Below are 20,434 nucleotides of genomic sequence, written 5' to 3'. Positions count from 1 at the left end.
GTAGTGCCACCAGTGGCTATTACAAGTTATGTCCCTTCTATGTCCCTCCCGAGACCAATCAGATTCCACCTCTCATATCACTTGTATTTGCTTCAAACAAAATAGCAGCCCAGATGATCTGATCAATAATCAAAATCTATATTGTAATTAAAAAGGTCTAACTTTGCGAAGTTCATCAAATCATGTGAGCACCTTGATTAAAAACATGAAAAGATTTGGAAAACATCTCTTGACGCCGAGCTGGTGGTTCACATCTTTTGCAAATCCTGCAATCAACCGAAATCTGCACAGCAGTTTACGAACCAGATGTAGATTTCGTTACAAGATTTTGATTGGACTATGCATTGACTCGTTAGTCCTGCCAAGACATAACTCCCTAATTCCAGCCTAGGTCGGCAAGGGTGGAAACTGGACTTATAAAGTGAGTTAACTCCTTGCCTCGGGAAGATGTCATGTTGGAAACATATCATCAGATAAGTTAGTCATAATGATGTTATTTGTTTACTTTCAATACACCACACCAACTATTAAATTCACGGATGTTTAAATGCTTTTGACGCAAAATATCTATGTTAACTTACAGAAACAGTCAACATACACTATAGTTCAGATTTAGTGATGCATTTCTTCAGGAAGTCACCCCAACATACTAAATGACACGACAATAGTTAAGTCTGTGAGAAGGCTTGGATACAGACATGTTGAACAATGTTTCGGTTATGTCAAGTTTAATGAGGGAGGAAAGAAAGACACTAAAGACAGTTTTTCCTCAATACTCCCACCTTCAACAAGGGTGATACATGTGGACTACTACATTTGGATGCACAAGGGAGATAACTCCGTAATCTAAACCAGTCAGCCATCATTGCTGGTGGATCTTGGACAAGAAGTCATCTACATTAAGCTTGGCTAGGTTGGGTGGCTTCCTTCTCTGCAAACATAAGTAGCAATGTTGATTAATAATCATAAGGCACATATACATGTGTCAACAATATTTTATTTGTTTTTGTGAATAATATTGAATTATTGAAATCAAAGTATTTTGTATATTATATACTTAGTTCAAATAAATTCAGAAGTTTACTCACCAAAACAAGAAACATAAATGCCTTTGTTGGTGACATACATTTAATGGATCAATGGAAAGCAGCTATAGGTTTGAACTACCAAATGATATTATATCCATGAATCCTGCATCACAGAGTAAACTTCCGACACATAAAAATGATTTCATTCATGCTGCATCTCTTTTTTGTGTGGAGTATATTAGAAATTTAAAGGCAAAGAAAGTCAGGAGCATAGACTTACCTTTCGTGCACTACCAGATAGGTTCTGAAAGATATATAAAAATTCATCAGCTACATCACAAGCAGGCACATGACCATGATTACAGAATTACTATTCAGGCACATTCAAATCATCTCACACTTCATCATCCTTGAAGCTTCAACTTTCCATGTGTCATCTCAATTACAACCTTAAGCCTTTACAACATTAAAATGACAACTGTGAAACCCAGTTACAGAGATGCCAACACTAATTGAAGCTTTGCAGTTTTCAGTGGGGTAAAAGAGTTCTTTCATGGGGAACAGAGAAATGTTTGAGTTCCAAAGTATTATCAGTGTACATGCATCTAGTTCCCTGTCTCCACCCACAAAGATTGATCGATAAAATGATTATTGTGTGTTTAACATAACAACCAATCAGAGAACTCGTATCACTGAGTAATGGATATTTTTACACTATGTGAATTGAAAACATGGCTCTCATTGGTCAGCATAGCATCTGTGTTGAATGATTCATGTTTACACTGCATTAAGAAATTGCTTTCTGTGACATTTTATGCATGTGAATAATTTGTTAAGAAAATAACAAAAATCGTAATTTGGAGGAGTCATAACTGTTACGCCAAAATAATGGTTTGTTTGTTTGTTTATTTGTTGTTAAATGCCACACTCAGCAATATTCCAGCTATATGACGGAGGTCTGTAACTAATCGAGTTTGGACCAGACAATCCAGTGATTGACATCATGAGCAGCGATCCACGCAATTGGGATACGATGACATGCATCAACCAAGTCAGCAAGCCTGACCACCCGATCCCGTTAATCGCCTCTTACTACAATCAGTCGCCTGTTACGGCAAGCATGGGCTGCTGAAGACCTATTCTACCCCGGATAATGGTTGGCATATCTGCAAATAGTTCACAAACCTAGCCTTCTGGAGGATGAATACTGTTATACTCTGATTAATTAATATTACTTCTAGCTTTGAATAATAAGGACAGTATAAGCAATGCCAAACAAGAGCCAAGAGTAGTAGAATGTCATTACTTGGTCAACTCGCACTCACCACATCAAGGGAAACATGACTGCCTGATCGCTTCCTGCTTCCCTTCATTTTGCCCTGTAGCCTACATTCCGGGATGATTGACAGCGTGCGTGCTACGACCTCTCTCCGCCTTGACGACATGTGAAGCATTCCGCCTCTCAGGGGGCCGGGATCAGATGCCGACGTCAGGATGGAGCTCGCACTGGACAGGTTACTGTCTTCAGACAAAAACACAGCACAGGTACCATTCAATCCTCCTAACACTGTCTGTTTATCTAAACAGTTATATTTTCTCCCCCCAACAGTGGTAGAGATAGTACCCTCGGCTGAGAAGCCAGGCGGCTGGTTGAGAGGGCTGATCTGTACACTTGGACTGGAGGCTTGGGTGAGGGGGACAAACTTCTGGAATCTTGTAGGAGATTCCCCTTTGGATCCCTCCAAATGTTTATTCCCAAATACTTGGACCGGTCGCTTATCTCCAAGCGGAGCTGAGATACTACTGTCACCCCCTTCATTAGTCTGGGCTAAATTCTTTGCTTTTGCGCCTGGTTTTGGTTTTATTGCAAGACTAGCAGAGACATTTCCCTCTGCCAAAGGGGTCCGTCCTGTGTTTGGCCTAGTGTTTACCCCTTTTTTCTTTGGTTTTACTTTGTGCTGTGCCAGTTTATCCCCTGTCATTAAACTCATTATACAGGATGACCTGCCGCTGGGGCATTCCACCTCAAGATTCATCACTGATTCCCCATTCACTTTGGGGGTGGGTCTGCGACCGCCCATCTTTATTCTGGCTTTGACTGTTTTTTTACAAGGCAAGGACTTTGACACAGGTTTCTGTTTATGTGGGTCCTGTTCTCCATTGGAAACACTATCTGAATGTGCCTGTTTATCAAAACTAAGAGATCTCTTGTGATTCTCTTCAACTAGTCGCCCCAAAGGAATTGCTATATACTGATCATCTGCAGCTGACTTAGAAGATTTTGACACAGTGACTGTTGTGTCCTGGTTCGGGCTGACAAAGTAGCCATCACTCGGTAAGCTTACCGTCTTCGTCTGCCGCGGGCTTCTACATAAAATGTTTGGCTTGCAAGTCTTAAGTTTGGGTGACAAAGATTGTTTAACAATTTCTTGCAACTTTGAGAGCCTGGGAGATGTTTTAGGAGACCCCATCACAACAGTCTTTTGGCTTCCATGTTTGACTGCTGTCTTCTTGGGTCGGATTTGAGGAACAGTTGATGGCACAACCGTCACAGGTCGGTATGAGCTTGTCTGAGAGTCACTCATGGGTCTGGGGTTCTTCAGAATCAGCTGTTTGCCATTAGGGGACATTGTCAAGTCATATATCTGATCATTGACCACAACGGTGGGCAGGCTAACATTGGTGTCTGTCAGGACAACCGTCTCCACCTTATCTTCCTGGGGCTTGACAGGTAGGACGAAGTCTGACAGAGTGTTTTCTCCTAGAAGGTCAAAGCTCATCTGCGAGTTAGTGCAGAGCAGAGCGCTAGAAATGGCAGATGGGAGACTGCCTGGAGATGATGGGACGGGCTGGGACACGGTCAACACTGGTGAAGGAGAGTGAGGTCGCACTGTGAGGATGCTCCCCGGCAGGGCTGTCACTGTATGGAGACTGTCCATGGTAGAGGGACTGTAGGAAGATGTGGATTGGGTCGGGACAGACAAGCTCTGAGTAGGGGCTGTAGAGAACTGTGAGATGACTACTGAGGACACTGTGGGGACTTCAGAGGACTGAACAAGACTAGAGGACTTGGTGAGAAGAACAGAGGACTGGGACTGAACGTGAGAAGATTGGGGCTTTACAGTAGAGGAATGGGGCACAAGGGCCGAGGACACTGTGGGGACTTCAGACTGGGGCTCACAACTACAGGACTTGGTGAGGACAACAGAGGATGGGATGACAACTGGTTGTGTCACACAGCAAGCTGTTGCAGGACACTGAGAAATACTATTTAGGATATTATTGCTTGTAGCCATTGTCATGGCAGAGGTAGACAGAGGTTTAATAGCTACAGCACATTTGGAATGAGGCAGACAACTGGTGTTTGTTACAAATGATGATGCCATTGCACTTTGAGAAGTTGATTTGATCACCGTAACCTTTGGTAGAGCATTTACTGGTGAGATGTGTTGACTGTTATTCGTCTGATCCATGGAGTAAGTATTAATGACACCATTCTCCTCAATGTTTATGTGCACACCCTGGTAGGAAGTCTGCTTTGGGGCACTGACCTGTTGCCTGGACAACACCACTGTCTGGGGTTGACCAGCAACAGGGGGTTGCAATTTCACGCACGACACAGTCAGAGTCGACGTCTGTAACCCTGGACCATTGTTAGGTGTTGGTTGAGATACTAGGAATGATGACTGAAGTACATTTGTTGGAGCTGCAGAAGCCACACAGGGTTGCGAGTTCTGAGGACTGGGCAGGGAATTGATACAGGGGGCTGGTGTGTTGGGATGCGACCCCGGGGGTGACATCAGACTCGGGTCTGGCGGGTACTCCGGGGATTGAAATGGTGAATCAGCAGGTTGATAATGAGGTGATGGAGCTACTTGTGTACCTGGGGACTGACTGATACTGGGTGACTGAGGCGGAGGCGACAACATGCCCCGCCCCTGCGACTCCACACACGGTGAGGCTGAGCGTTGATGAGCGTGGGCTGGTGTACGTGACCTGTGTGCTGACACTGACAGGGGCGGGGACATCAGCCCTACATGTCCTGGTGGCCCTGGGGGCACACAGGGAGAGGGCACCTGCTGCAGCTGTGTCGAGGGAGCTGGGGAACACGGTTCGGGTGTCTGGGCGGGCGACAGTGGATGCATCACCGGGGAGGAGAACACAGGCAATGCTGTAGAGAGAAAAGGATAAATTCAATTCTTAATATCATCAACAAACACGTATATCACCAGCCCTTCATCAAATACGGCTGCCGGACACTTCAATTTTAAACAACTTTGGAAATTTCCCCATAAATTGTATATTAATATATTTATCTATCTCATACTATGCATTTCTTCTTTCTTGCTAAGATCCTATGTGGAAACATGCTTGGACAAAGTTTCCAGCTTCTAATAAACAATTTACTCGTACACTAACAACATCAGGTTTCTACCCAAACAAATGGGTCACTCACTATAATCTTGTGCAAAGCAACCTACACAATACGATCATGTGATTTCCTCTACCATAAGCAATAGCTAACAGGCAAGAGGAGCCGCCCTGAAGGGAGTGAGTGAGTGAGTATTGTTTTATGCCGCTTCTAGCAATATTCAAGCAATATCACGGCAAGGGACACCAGAAATGGGCTTCACACATTGTACCCATGTGGGTGCGATGTAGGGATGGTTGGGAGGGCACATAGCATGTGAGATAGGATAAGTATCACAAATATAGAATTTTCTGTAAAATATACAAATTTTATAACTTAGCCTATCTCACACTATGCATTTATCCCACGGTTGGACGGTGAGGCGCAGATACCCTAGCCTGTACTAGACTACAACCGTGAGACGCACACGAGTTAAACAGTGAAATAATACATCCATAACACTGCCCAGACAAAAGAGTCATGTTTGTTTGTTTCGTATTTAATGCCACACCCTGCAATATTCCAGGTAAATGAAAGCGGTCTGTAAATAATCTAGTCTGGACCAGATAATCCAATGAATGACATCATGAGAATTAAAAAATAATAATTTAGAAATTCCAAAAATATCAAAAGGCACCACTTCAGTATGTGCCTGATAGCTTTGCCAAGTTTCGATCAAATACACTGAATGGTTTTCGAATTCTGCTCTGGAAACGAACCCCATCCCCAATTGAGTCTATGTCCAACTTCATTCCATAAAAATTTTAAAAAATTAAAATTAGAAAAATCCCAAAATATCCAAAGGCACCACTTCAGTATGTGCCTGCTAGCTTTGCCAAGTTTCGATCAAATACACTGAATGGTTTTCGAATTCTGCCCCAGAAACGAACCCCTTCCCAATTGAGTCTATGTCGAACTTCATTCCATAAAAATTTCAAAAAATAAAAATTAGAAAAATCCCACAATATCAAAAGGCACCACTTCAGTATGTGCCTGATAGGTTTGCCAAGTTTCAATCAAATACACTGAATGGTTTTGGAATTCTGCCTCGGAAAAGGAAATGATTACGGACGGACAGACGGAAGGACGAATAGACGGACGGACAGACAGACTGGCTGATCGCTATATGCCCCCGCATTATATGCAGGGGGGATAAAAACTTGTGAGCTGAAAATATACACCATAACAGGTGACATGATCCCCATCATTAGTCGGACATAACATGAACTCGGGTAGATCATGCATAACATATGACATTGTTACATGTACGACTGCGTAGCTGTAAAGAATAATCTATACAGCCTACGACGTATAAATCAATCCGGAAGGGGTCACCAGCCAATTGATTCTTCATGACAGGACACAGCACTATCTCTCATGGGCAAGAGAGTGCACCTGCTTGACATCTCTTTTTATGTTTCGTCAAAGCTATCAATGAATGTTGAGGGAGTCGATCAGCTGGAAGAAGTCGATTAAGAGAGACAGGAGCAACATCAACTTGAGGGCTTGCGCCGACGATTTCTTATTTAAATCATTGTGACTAATTATTTAATCATTGTCTGGGAAACACAATCTGAATCTCAATTTGATTTACCTGATGTGACTGGTTTACATGGGATGGGTTTAATTCTGCGTTTCCTCTGGAAGAGCACCTGCCCCGGACTTCCTGTCCCCGAGGTCATGCTACACACACTGGGGCAGGGACTGGTCAGACTAGCGCAGGGACTGGCCATGCTGGGACACGGGCTGGGGGCTGGCCCCAGGGTGCTGGGCACATCCTGGGAGTTGGTCTGTGGGGGCGAGGAGGAGGATGGTACAGGTAGTGATGGATGTGAAGTGGCAGGTTGGGACTCTGTTGCTGTGAAGCCGTCTTGACTCAGTTCCATCATACACCCATCAGAGTCTAAAACATGATCATTAGATAAGCAATGAACCAATCCTTATTATATTTCAATATATGGGATGTAGATGGCTTTTTAAAACCCTGTTGCAGAACAACTGTAAATTTGTGCTGTGTTTTGATATATTTTTTCATGTGTCATCATCACTTTGTAACAAACAGGAGTAACATTTGAAAAGACTTCCGGGTCAGCAACTTAAATTAGGATCACAAGGTCAGAGATCTCTTTTTTTTAAGGCCATGTATGTTTGTTGTTGTTTGTTTGTTTGTGCGGTTGTTGTTTAACGCCACACTCAGCAATATTCCAGCTATATGATGGCGGTCTGTAAATAATCGAGTCTGGACCGAATAATCCAGTGATTGACATCATGAGCATCAATCTACGCAATTGGGATACGATGACATGCATCAACCAAATCAGCGAGTCTGACCACCCGATCCTATTAGTCGCCTCTTGCAACAAGCATAGTCGCTTTTTACGGCAAGCCTGGGTTGCTGAAGACCTATTCTACCCTGGATCTTCACAGGTCGTTTAAGGCCATGTGAAAAGTGACTCACCTCCTACGTGTTCTGACAGAGTCTGGCCCAGGACACCAGCAGCTGCTTTGTTACCCTCAGACTCTGTAATAATCAATGACTGACACATGTAATAATCAATGACTGACACATGTTATAATCAATGGCAGACACATGTAATAATCAATGACTGACACATGTAATAATCAATGACAGACACATGTAATAATCAATGACTGACACATGTAATAATCAATGACAGACACATGTAATAATCAATGACTGACACATGTTATAATCAATGACAGACACATGTAATAATCAATGACTGACACATGTTATAATCAATGACTGACACATGTAATAATCAATGACTGACACATGTAATAATCAATGACTGACATATGTAGTAATCAATGACTGACACATGTAATAATCAATGACTGACACATGTAATAATCAATGACAGACACATGTAATAATCAATGACTGACACATGTAATAATCGATGACAGACACATGTAATAATCGATGACAGACACATGTAATAATCAATGACAGACACATGTAACAGTGTATATCAGGGATGTGAGCAGGTTTTTCCGAAAAAAAAGTCTAAAACATTTGATTGCATTTTAAGCAATTTCGTGCAGTTTGGACAACATTCACACCAAGAAATGTACTAAGTCAATGGCAAAAGTCAATAAGTCAAATAAACAAGATGGCAGATGCAGTAAAATTTCGAAGTTAAATCAGTACTTTTAAAAAATCGGGCATAGCTTTCGCTCACCTGGCTACCCGCCAGGTCTGGGAGCAATACTGCCATAAACTTCAACCGCCATCCCCCAGACACAAGGACAACTGTCACAAGCGTGCAATGTCTGACCCTTTCCCCATGTTGAAGCATATTGAAAAAAACTTACCTTGTACTTACCTTTTGATGGAAAAAACAAAGCTCCATTGCAAATATAAGACATTAATACAACATATATCCCCATGACATGGGGTTTTGGACGCTGAAGAAACATTCATAGTTTTTTCGCTTATCACATGAACAACTGTAAAACATCTCATTCACTTACAGGCTAAAAGACAACTTTATCTTAAAAACAAGCCATCAGCTGACTCTGAGTATTTACAATTTATGTGTGACGCCACACCCCACGTTATAGTGCAAGTATTCGTGACAGAAAACGTATGATGTCCGAAAACCTATGCTGGTGAAAGCCCTGATCGAAAACAGGACAATCCGCACCAAATGTCCGGTTTTCGATCATATTTTTCGGAGTGTTTTTTTTAAATTTTTAAATTGAATTTTTACGCGGAAGATGATTTTTTCCGAGGACTACTGTTATAAAAAACGCGATTTTCCGCGTTTCCGCGGAGATTTCACATCCCTGGTATATAGACAAACTGATCATGTCATGTACAGTAAACTACGGTGATAATGACCTCAAAGGGACCACTTTAGTTCGTTATAACCATAGTTCATTGTAAGCCTATATACAGGATATACACAGCAAATGCCGAAAAAACAGGACATATATCCGTCCGTTCATTATAAGCGTGGTTGTTATAAATGTAGTTTACTGTATGTGATATCTTAATGCATGACATATTATTTTGCCATAGACGAAGATAACAGTAAAAAGGCAGCTCACTCTTTCAAACTTAAAGAAAGAAGTAGCCATAACAAGACAATTGCCAAGAATGAATGGTATTTCAGCTATATCACAGCATGTCAGCTTGATTGGAACGGAAAGCCTAAGTGAAGCAGCCATCATTCACATATTACGCATTTACCCTACAACCTACAAACACAGTATAGTGCTGACAAACCTAGAAACATAATCCGGGCGAACCTGAATCAATACTAAAAGGGTTTCTGGCATGCTTAAGGGAAGCAACTCTGCTCGTCAAATTTCGGCACCTTAGACAACTAAAAAATCTCAGCACCCATGATACTGTGAAAAATTACAATACACTGAAGTATTTACAGTTAGTTTATTAGGGACACTGAAAGCCATGAAACAACTGAATATAAACACAAAGATTCAGCCTCTCGCCGTAAAAGGCGACTATGCTTGTCGTAAGAGGTGACTTATGGGATCGGGTGGTCAGACTCGCTGACTTGGTTGATGCATGTCATTGTATCCAACTTGCATGGATCGATGCTCATGACATTAATAACTGGATTGTCTGGTCCAGACTCGATTATTTACAGACCGCTGTCATATAGCTGGAATATTGCTGAGTGCAGCGTTAAACAACAAACAAACTCTACAGAAAATGATATGCCCTCACAGAAACATGCCACATACCAAATATATTGAGCAGGGAATCAAACAGTGGGTCACTTTTTGCCATGTGGATGATACCGTCTATAGTATCCTCAGACAGCACTTGGGGTACCTGGAACAGACAGGCCAGCGCATAAGTGAAATGTTTATAGTGTGAAGTAAACAATCTACATGAAGTTGTATGAATATAGAAATTACAAGAAAGATCGTCACACTTACAGGTGATCCAAAAAAGTCATCAACAATGATGCTGGTTGCCACAGGTTTCCGACATAAAGTTTGAGGGGGGTCTGCAAATCTACTCTTGTTGATGGTCGCTGCTAGACGCTCATGAAGCTTCGTGTCATTCATGATCTTCTCCAGCAGCATCTGCAACAACATCATCATTCACTACAATCAAGTGTTAAGACACCATGAGCTTAATCCAACTCGTCCACAGCTCATTTCTGACTAGTGGCTTCATGTATCATTACTAGATTCTTGGAGAAAACAACTAGTGCTTCCTGATTTCCACTAGTCTTACACATCGTAACCACCCAATACACACCCTAACCACTCAATACATACTGTAACTACTCAATACAGTGTAACCACCCAATACACACCTTAACCACTCAATACATACTGTAACTACTCAATACACAATGTAACCACCCAATACACATTACAACCACCAAATCCACATTGTAACAGCTGATACACACCGTAACCACTCAATACACATTACATCCACTCAAAATACATTGTAACCAGACCCATGAAGATCCGGGCTAGAATAGGTCTTCAGCAACCCATGCTTGCCTAAAAAGGCGACTACGCTTGTCGTAAGAGGCGACTAACGGGATCGGGTGGTCAGGCTCACTGACTTGGTTGATGCATGTCATCGTAACCCACTTGTGTGGATCAATGCTCATGACATCAATCACTGGATTGTCTGGTCCAGACTTGATTAGTTACAGACCGCCGTCATATAGCTTGAATATTGCTGAGTGCGGCGTTAAACAACAAACAAACATTGTAACCAGCCAATACATATTACACCCGCCAAATACACATTGTTACCACCCACTGGAAGTTATATTCACAAAACACTCTTTGTCATTCCTTAAAATTCTTATCAAGTATCATTCATTTGAGTTCAGTTAAGAGTCTATACAGAGAACATATTCACAGAATGAAATCATGAGTACATACAGGAAAAGGATCAGCTTGGAGATTGGCCTGCTCTTTGCTGCTTTCACTCCCAGAACTGTCTCTCTGCTCTGATGGGGCACCTGCTCCATCTTTGTCTGAGGTTCGGAGGGGCTGGCTGTCATTACGTCTCTTGGGCTGGTGCCTAAACACACACGTACAGTCAATAATACATTCTGAAGATGAGACTGAGATATCTGTGAGAAGGGGAGATTCAGTAGTGAGTGAGCTGTTTGTTATGGGAAGATTCAGAAGGAAGTGAGAGAGCTATCCAGGGCTTGGTGTTAGGAATTAGATGTAAAATTACACCATTAGCATCTTGATATGAAAACCAAGTTGCACCAAACAAAATCAGGTTGCACCAAACAAAACCAGGTTGCACCCTGGTCCCATAAATTTATCACAGTTGAAACATTGGCCAGTCTGCTACTAGCATCACATCTTATAAAATTAATGATGCATTGCTGTAAAACGTAAAAGGAACATGTACATAATCTTAAAGTACCCACAGTTTGATGACAAGCCTAAGAAAGCATGACAAATTACACGTAACACAGGGATGAGTGATAGTAAAAAAAATTGAGTGTGTTCAAAGATTGATTTTGCATGGACAAGTAAGGGTCAGTCACACATATTTTAAACTTGACATTTCATTATATTTTGACATACACTTGTTACATGTAGACATGAATATTGGGTTGCAGGTTTCAATACTAGGTTGCACTTTTGCATGTTTCATATGGTTAAATCGAGGCCAACGAATCTGTCACGTAAAGATTCAAAAGTGAGTGCGTGAGTGAGCAATATGTTATGGGAAGATTCAACAAGTCAGTGAGTTATTTGTTACAAGAAGGCTCAGAAGTGAGTGAGCAATATGTTATGGGAAGAAGTGAGTAAGTGAATTATTTATGAGGGGTGAAATGAAGTGGTGAAATAAAGTGGAGAAATGAAGGGATGAAATGAAGGGATGAAATGAAGGGGTGAAATGAAGTGATGAAATGGAGTGGTGAAATAAAGTGGTGAAATAAAGTGGAGAAATGAAGTGGTGAAATGAAGTGGTGAAATGAAGGGATGAAATGAAGTGGTGATATGAAGTGGTGATATGAAGTGGTGAAATGAAGTGATGAAATGAAGTGATGAAATGAAGTGGTGAAATGAAGGGGTGAAATGAAGTGGTGATATGAAGGGATGAAATGAAGTGGTAAAATGAAGTGGTGAAATGAAGTGATGAAATGAAGTGATGAAATGAAGTGGTGAAATGAAGTGATGAAATGAAGTGATGAAATGAAGTGGTGATATGAAGTGGTGAAATGAAGTGGTGAAATGAAGGAGTGAAATGAAGTGATGAAATGAAGTGGTGATATGAAGGGATGAAAAGAAGTTGTGAAATAAAGTGATGAAATGAAGTGGTGAAATGAAGGGGTGAAATGAAGGGGTGAAATGAAGGGGAGAAATGAAGTGGTGAAATGAAGGGGTGAAATGAAGGGATGAAATGAAGTGGTGAAATGAAGGGGAGAAATGAAGTGGTGAAATGAAGGGGAGAAATGAAGTGGTGAAATGAAGTGGTAAAATGAAGGGGTGAAATGAAGGGGAGAAATGAAGTGGTGAAATGAAGGGGAGAAAAGAAGGGGAGAAAAGAAGGGGTGAAATGAAGGTGTGAAATGAAGTGGTGAAATGAAGGGGAGAAATGAAGGGGAGAAATGAAGTGGTGAAATGAAGTGGTGAAATGAAGTGGTAAAATGAAGTGGTGAAATGAAGGGGTGAAATGAAGGGTGAAATGAAGGGGAAAATGAAGGGGAGAAATGAAGGGGTGAAATGAAGCGGTGAAATGAAGCGGTGAAATGAAGAGGTGAAATGAAGTGGTGAAATGAAGGGAGAAATGAAGTGGTGAAATGAAGTGGTGAAATGAAGGGGTGAAATGAAGTGGTAAAATGAAGTGGTGAAATGAAGGGGTGAAATGAAGGGGAGAAATGAAGGGGTGAAATGTAGGGGAGAAATGAAGGGATGAAATGAAGGGATGAAATGAAGTGGTGAAATGAAAGGGAGAAATGAAGAGGTGAAATGAAGGGATGAAATGAAGGGATGAAATGAAGAGGTGAAATGGTATTTGTAAGTGTGGGCTGCATCCATCAAACTGTACCCATTTCAACCAAACATTTTGAATAATAAATCCATATTACTCTATGAAAGATAATTTATTACAAGCAATGTAAAATGTCCACAATGTATTTGTGTATAATGTTATATACATTGACATTCATGTCCATCCTAAGTGCTTTCTGCTTGGAGCCTAACCACAGAATATTCAGAAAATTAACATCATTAACCATGATTTTCAAGTCACAAATATGATTAATATCATTAAAGAGAAGAGACTGAAAAATCACTATTCAATGACCTACTTTCTCCTTCGAGGAGATCGTCCCATCACATCACAGGTCTCCGAGCATATGGAGAGTGCCTTCAAGGGAGTTGTTTGACACTGGCTAGCCAGCACCAATTTAACAGGGCTTTGTTCAACTGGAAGAAAACAATCATTATTAACTCAATGATGATGCATCATAAGTTTCAGAACAATCAAATCTACACCAAAAAAATCTATCATGTCCATTATGTTCTCATTAATGAAAATACCGATGCAGAGTTGCTTCCCTTGGGCATGCCAGGATCTCAAGATCAGATTAGTCCCAACCTAGATCTGATAATGATCCTTGTTCTGCCCCATACCCATGTTCATGGATTTCACCAAAGTGGCAAACATTCAAGACAATTCTCTGGGGTTTTGTCCCACTAGTGGACACACCACGACCTAACAGATCTAAGTTATTGTGACTTTAACCCAACTCACTCTCCATGCCTCATTACAACTGTAGACTTATCTATTTGTTTGTTGTTTAACACCGCACTCAGCAATATTCCAGCTATATGACGACAGTCAGTAAATAATCGTGTCTGGACCAGACAATCCAGTGATTGATATCATGAGTATCAATCCACGTAATTGGGATATAACAACATGCATCAACCAAGTCAGCGAGCCTGACCACCTGATCTTGTTAGTTGCCTATTACGACAAGCATAGTGGCCTTTCACGGGAAGCATGGGTTGTTGAAGACCTATCATACCCCGGATCTTCACGGGTTTGCATGTACAAAAAGAACCATATATATATAAATCTAAATCTAAACCAAAGAATAGCAGTATTTTACCCATATGTTGTGAAAATGTACCAGTGTGTTGGTCTGTCTCCTGCACCTGTCCGAGATCTGGCAGCTGATCCACTTCTAGTTCCACAACATCTTCGACATCATCAACCTTTTCCTGCATGTCATCAGCAAGCACAACCGAACTACCGTGCATATTGGCACTTTCAATCAATGCACCACTTCTACTTGAACTGTTCTCAAACATTCCCATATTAAGTATATCCTTAGGAACTGCAGCCGGCTGTTCCATCGCTCCCGGTGCTTGCGTGGTTAACACTGTTCCACTTGCAGACACATCCACAATCCCTGACACATTCCCATTCCCTGACACATCCATACTCCCTGACACATCCACTACATTGATTACAGCATCTGAGTCACTGTCTGACCGCCCCTGAGTATTTATCACAGACTCAAATATAGCACTATTTCTTGTAGTCCGTCTCCTTCGCGACACTCTCTTTTGCACTGGTGTCCTACGTTTAGCTGTCCTTTTCTTTGTCCCTTGTTTCTCAGTGTTTGGTTTTGGTGCCGAGGGGACATTGTCTCCGCTTGGCGTCACCTCCGTCAGGTAACTACCCACACTGACACCGGAAGATGAGGGGGCGAGATCTATTCTCGGCAAGCTGACGGAAACCGTGGTGAGGGGAGATATGGTAGCAGCATCTCCAGCATCTGTTTGAGATGCTGGAGCTTTATTCACTCGATGCTTCGTCCGCTGACCCTGTTGATAGCTTGCAGTTTTCAGGGCTTGTGTTTTTGTCTTCTTTTTCAGAAGTCGTGTCACTGCATCGAACTGTTTCCATGCTGCGGCCATATCAATGGCATACATTCCTGTCTCTTGAGCTGACAAACAGAGGGTAATCAGGAATAAATGTGGCACTTTTTTGTAATAATCCTTCTACTATCACACTCTGTGCCAAAAGCTTTTGGGTCTACATGCCCAAACTGCTCAAGATTAAACATGTTAATAGGTTTTAGTTTTAATATGTAGACTTAGTTTACTCGACCAAAATTTTACTTAACTTTGTAAAGTTGCAGAGTAACACTCTGGTGGAACATACTCTATTCCGATAGGTATCAAATTCAAATTACAATAGAATATTTGTTTCAAGGACCAGTCTGCGACTCAGCCACTGTCCGAGTTTTGTAAAATTCTGTTCAGTTTTGTAATATCAGCTGCTAATAGTCCTCATAATAACACTAAAATCTACAGAGAGTGACGTTGAGAGCTATGTTCAGACTGGCCATGTAGTCTCAAAAGCTTCGGGCACAGACGGAAGCCCCTGCATCACAATGGAAATATCAACTAACACTATTGCATGTAGATCCAAACTTCATATCCTAATTTCAAATTTCATTGATAAGCATCAACATAGAAAGAACCTTTTTCGCACTATTTTGCTAAGTTACTTGCACTAACTGTTTTCAGGAAACAATTCTACAACTCTCTGAAAACACAATGCCATTTAGAAAGTGGTTAAATGTAACAAATGTTATATTTGGGATAACACTCTCTTAGTAAAGTACAGATTCTAGTACTTTTGGGGGGTTGAGTCCCATCTGGGACCTAATCACCTACAACTCTTGTAAAACCTAATTATAGGACTCTTCTTTCTAACACTAATTTCAAGACCTGGGGTCCATTCCAAAAAGCGATCATAACTCCCATACTTCAACATAGGCTTACGACTGTCATAGCGTTACGACCACTTTGTGGAACGGGGCCCTGACTGCATAGAGAAGGGACACAGAAACACATATGAACTCTACCAACCTTTCAGTTTGAGTTCTGCATATTCATTCAGCAGTTGACACAGTGAGATGCCCATGATAGCTGTGGGATACTCGATGCCCTCCTTCAACATGGCTGCATATTCTGCCAGGTACTTGCACTCCTTCAGGAAACACTTGTATGTCAGTGGGTGGGAGCTCTCCTTCAGGTACCCTGTTGATAGAATACACAACAGTAGTAGCAACACCATCATATTATGTATATCATACAATGGGCACTTCTGATTTAGCTAGAATTGCCAAATCTCAAATTGGGTACATGTTTTGAAATTGAATGAATGTTATTACCTATCTTATTAGTGGTTTTCTGATTAACTGACTCATCAAAGATTGATTGGAAGGTCCAAACAACACAATAATTTTGCAACCCTCAACCCTGAGATAGTTTTGTTTCCTAAGAAGGCAGGTTCAATGTAGGGAACTTGATGTAACTTGTACCAGGTGCATTTTGACATGAAACTCTAGTTGCAACCAGGTTGCACCTTTGTCGCTTAATCTTTTTCAAAGTTGAAACAAAGACATAAAAACTACTATATCCTAAATAAATACAATCTCAAATCTCTGATGATCATCATGATTTTTAATAGTTAGTACTTACTGTTACAGTACTTATGTGGAATTGTCATCAATCATGTCAATGACAATCATCATATAATGCATAATGATTATCATCAGTCATAAAGTGATATAATGTTCAACAGGGTTTGACCTTGAGAGTCCTGACAAATAATGAAATGGTGTTGAGTACTGGACGTTTTGATAATTACTGGAATGAGTCATTGATCATGTGGTGAGTGGACAGTCATGATTGATGGATAAGATGTTGGACACCCATAACTGCTGTAGGTGAAATGAATATTATTGTGCGTCCTTTGGGACGCAGAATTTTTTTTTATCTGTGCTCGATCTCATCATTTGTGTGTCCTGGACGCACATTTGTGAGTCACATAAAACCATGAGTGTTCAAGTTCAGTGACAGATGAAGCTACAAACATGACAAACTCAGTGTCAATACCCATGAATATCTTCACTGCTCCACATGCTCCAAGCAGACTATGTCTAGATCAGCAAGTTAATTACTGGTCGGAGCCAAAGGCGACACGTTTGCAAATTTGCAATTTTTACATGCAGGGTTCATACAGATCGTTGGACTCTAAATTCAGGCACTTTTCAAACACTTTTCAAGGAAACACATTTGTTTCCAAGGACACTTTTTTCTTATTTAACAACGCTCAAATCCTGTAAAGTTAATCCCAGCAATGATGGCTCAGTTTTTCTACTGCTTCGTCTCCGTAACTTCAGCTCACTTTCCCCCATCGTACCAATAACAATTTCCTTCCTTCAGCAGTAACACAATGCTTTGTTTCTGTCTTTTGTTTCACAAACCCATCGGTACTTTGAAACCCAAGCGGTTCATTCGCGTTACGACGTCTTTCAGAAAAAAATTATTTGTGTTACGCCGACCAGAGTTTTTTCTTATGGTAGATAAAAATTGTCTAATGTATTTTCATAAAGAAAATACCATTTGGAAGTTAAAACACGATAGTGCACAAACATAAGCAGCCATTTTTTAATATAGGGCACTTTTTGACAGATAATTCAAAAATTAAGAAAGTCGTACATATTGCAACCAAAACTTGTTTTTATATTTCCTAGCCAAATTTAGTAGCGCAACTACAGTCGTTAGTCTAAGTTAAAGTACTATGTGAGTTGCGATAGTCTTAGCCTTACGAAAATTTTGTGAATTCTAAAGGTGGACTGTTGTATGGTATTAATTTCATACGTTTCAACATGTTCAACTTTTGACATTTTTGAAGTATTATTCTGTTAAACTCAATTGGACTATGCTGTGGATCGTGTAGGTGCCAGCCTATTCATACTCATGCAACATTATAATTCTAAAAACGTTATAAATGGGAAGTAATAAATAAAATACTAAACTCGCTCCCGTTTAAAACCAATTTTATGAAACTTGTGAATCGTTGTGGTATCTGACTCGCTTTCACTCGTCAGATACCACAACTATTCACTCGTTTCATAAAATTGGTATTACACGGGAGCTCGTTTAGTATGCTATATGTATATGACACGTGAACACAGTTCATATCTTAATCAGCTGAGATGTTCAATCATTTTCTTCTCAAATGTGAAATGTTCAATCATTTTCTTCTCACAAGTGTTCACCTGAAGCCGAATTTAGTCCTACCATAAACATGATAAAGATAATCGCAGATTAAAAGTTAAAATCACACGTGCTAATCCCATTGTTCTCTTAATCCCCAGTTAACAACCCAACTGCAACTTTTCACGTTTTGCCAACCTTAATTTTGACCCCAAATGTCTAAAGGTCAGCATAACGCAAAGACATCACCCAAGCATGACTGGTTCCAAGATCCCCGGCTTGGTCTGTCGCAGTTTCAAGTTCCCCTCATGAAAACGGTACTTAAACTATAATCAGCAATACAATGCACAAAGGCATTAACACAAGCAACCAATGGACAGGAGACAGTCTTTCATTTTAAACAGTGACAGAAAGGAAACAACATATTAAATTTGATCAATCATAATTTTCAGTAGCAATTTTGGCATATTCCAGTGTTCTTGTCTTTCATGACAGTAGATGATAAAGGATTCATCTGCAACATTACGTCTAATCTGCAATTATCATGACCTTCTCCCAAAGGAACCAATGAGTAGACTCACTGTTTAAAATATAGATATATAAACAGTCTCATTAACAATCATGATTAAAAACAATATGAAGAAGACACTTGTGAATGATGGTTTTGATAGTCTAAAGTCCAAACAGCTAATTTTTAATGTACTTTTTCAATTACATCACTATTTTAGTTCTCCCACACAAGAGGAGGCAAGTAAGGGCTAATCAACGTTACATAAGCTGTGCCCTGTGAACGGCATTGTGGCCAACGTCCACAATATTTACAAGGTAGTGTCTAGCATAATGTTGTAATAAGCAGCAAGTCTCAACATTGAGCCAGCATTTTAAGCACATCCCCTCTACACCAAAATGATCTATGTTCACAATAATTACAGAGTTAAAACCATACTTAAAATTGCTCAAATTTTGGCAATATATATTTGAATGACACAGGGCATGCAGGGTAGGGGCACTCATCATCATCATAATACTGTCATCGGAATACCCTGATCCATTTGAACAGATGATTGCCGTGGGTCTGGGATGCGGTGAATTAGTCAACACCACCAACTCGTAGATACAATTTACAGTGAACTTGTAGACAAACCAGGAGTGAATTCGAGGACATATTTTTTTTAAACATTGGAATTGAATGATAATAATTACGCTGCGAAGGACAAGAGGATCAATTTGTAAGTGGTGAGAGAAGTAGGGGATTAACTTCATTGACCATACTACTGTTTTGTTTTGATCGGATGTGCAGGATCCTTTGATCGCCAATAATATGTTCAACATATATTGTTGGGTATGTCAGATCATAATGCATGAAATAGTTGTTGTCTTTTAAAATTTAAGAGTTGATATACATTTGCCACATAGAATAATATGAATAAATCAATATTTAAGTGTATCTCAAAATTTTATTTGTTTTATCAGAGAGGTTTTCTGCGAATTCTACATGGATGCGAATTAATTTGGTCACGAATATTAACCTAATGAGAAGCAAAGGCTTGTTTTCTGGAGTGTTTCATTTAATCAATGAATATATATGGTCATTTATAACATTAACAACAAGAGACCCAGAGCTCAGTCTCATACTGTTTCCCAAACCGTTCATGTACGTACAAAACGTAGTTGAGAGAAAGCCGGCATTGTGTGATCATGACAGGTGATGAGGACAAAACTTTCAAACTTGCATAAAGTTTAAAAATCTCTTACCCAAGACGAGCCGTGCTACCTCTGACTGCAAAAAATACACAGGGCGCTCCATAACTCCCTTCAAAGCGGCCTTTACTGACAACTTTGTACACAAATTTTCATACTGAAATCTACATTTTTATTGGAGATAAAAGTGTAAACACTTCTCATCTCCTCGTAGATTTCAGAAGATGGCGGCAAGAAATAACGGTCTCATTTCCGGTTGTCGCAA

General features: G+C 40.5%; 1 protein-coding gene across 2 annotated transcripts; it reads right to left on the bottom strand.

Annotated features, from left to right (window-relative positions):
- Positions 1–58: 58 nt before the first annotated feature.
- Positions 59–20,405, bottom strand: LOC124147651 (mucin-4-like). Of its 2 annotated transcripts, none has more exons than XM_048380676.1 (12): positions 20,224–20,405; positions 16,330–16,500; positions 14,556–15,398; positions 13,749–13,866; positions 11,350–11,491; positions 10,375–10,524; positions 10,177–10,267; positions 7,898–7,960; positions 7,034–7,342; positions 2,354–5,199; positions 1,309–1,332; positions 59–931 (listed from the first exon to the last, which is right to left on the bottom strand). In XM_048380676.1, exons 1-12 carry the CDS (start codon positions 20,273–20,275, stop codon positions 863–865), a joined length of 4,878 nt encoding a protein of 1,625 aa, XP_048236633.1. In that variant the 5' UTR covers positions 20,276–20,405; the 3' UTR covers positions 59–862. The 2 variants fall into 2 exon arrangements, with proteins under 2 accessions (XP_048236633.1, XP_048236634.1); XM_048380677.1 differs by having other exon boundaries at positions 14,577–15,398.
- Between the last annotated feature and the right edge of the window lie 29 nt (positions 20,406–20,434).

The sequence above is a fragment of the Haliotis rufescens genome, unplaced genomic scaffold (assembly GCF_023055435.1).
Source record: "Haliotis rufescens isolate VD_foot unplaced genomic scaffold, xgHalRufe1.0.p SCAF_32, whole genome shotgun sequence".
NCBI classification, from domain to species: domain Eukaryota; kingdom Metazoa; phylum Mollusca; class Gastropoda; order Lepetellida; family Haliotidae; genus Haliotis; species Haliotis rufescens.
This window is presented reverse-complemented; position numbering and strand designations above follow the sequence as displayed.

Excerpts from the sequence above, each read along its gene's own strand:
- LOC124147651 (XM_048380676.1), bottom strand. The coding sequence starts at position 20,275 with ATGGAGCGCCCTGTGTATTTTTTGCAGTCAGAGGTAGCACGGCTCGTC. Across the intron at positions 16,501-20,223 it reads GGTAGCACGGCTCGTCTTGG|GGTACCTGAAGGAGAGCTCC; the intron begins GTAAGAGATTTT and ends TTCTATCAACAG. Across the intron at positions 13,867-14,555 it reads TACATTTTCACAACATATGG|TTGAACAAAGCCCTGTTAAA; the intron begins GTAAAATACTGC and ends GTTTTCTTCCAG.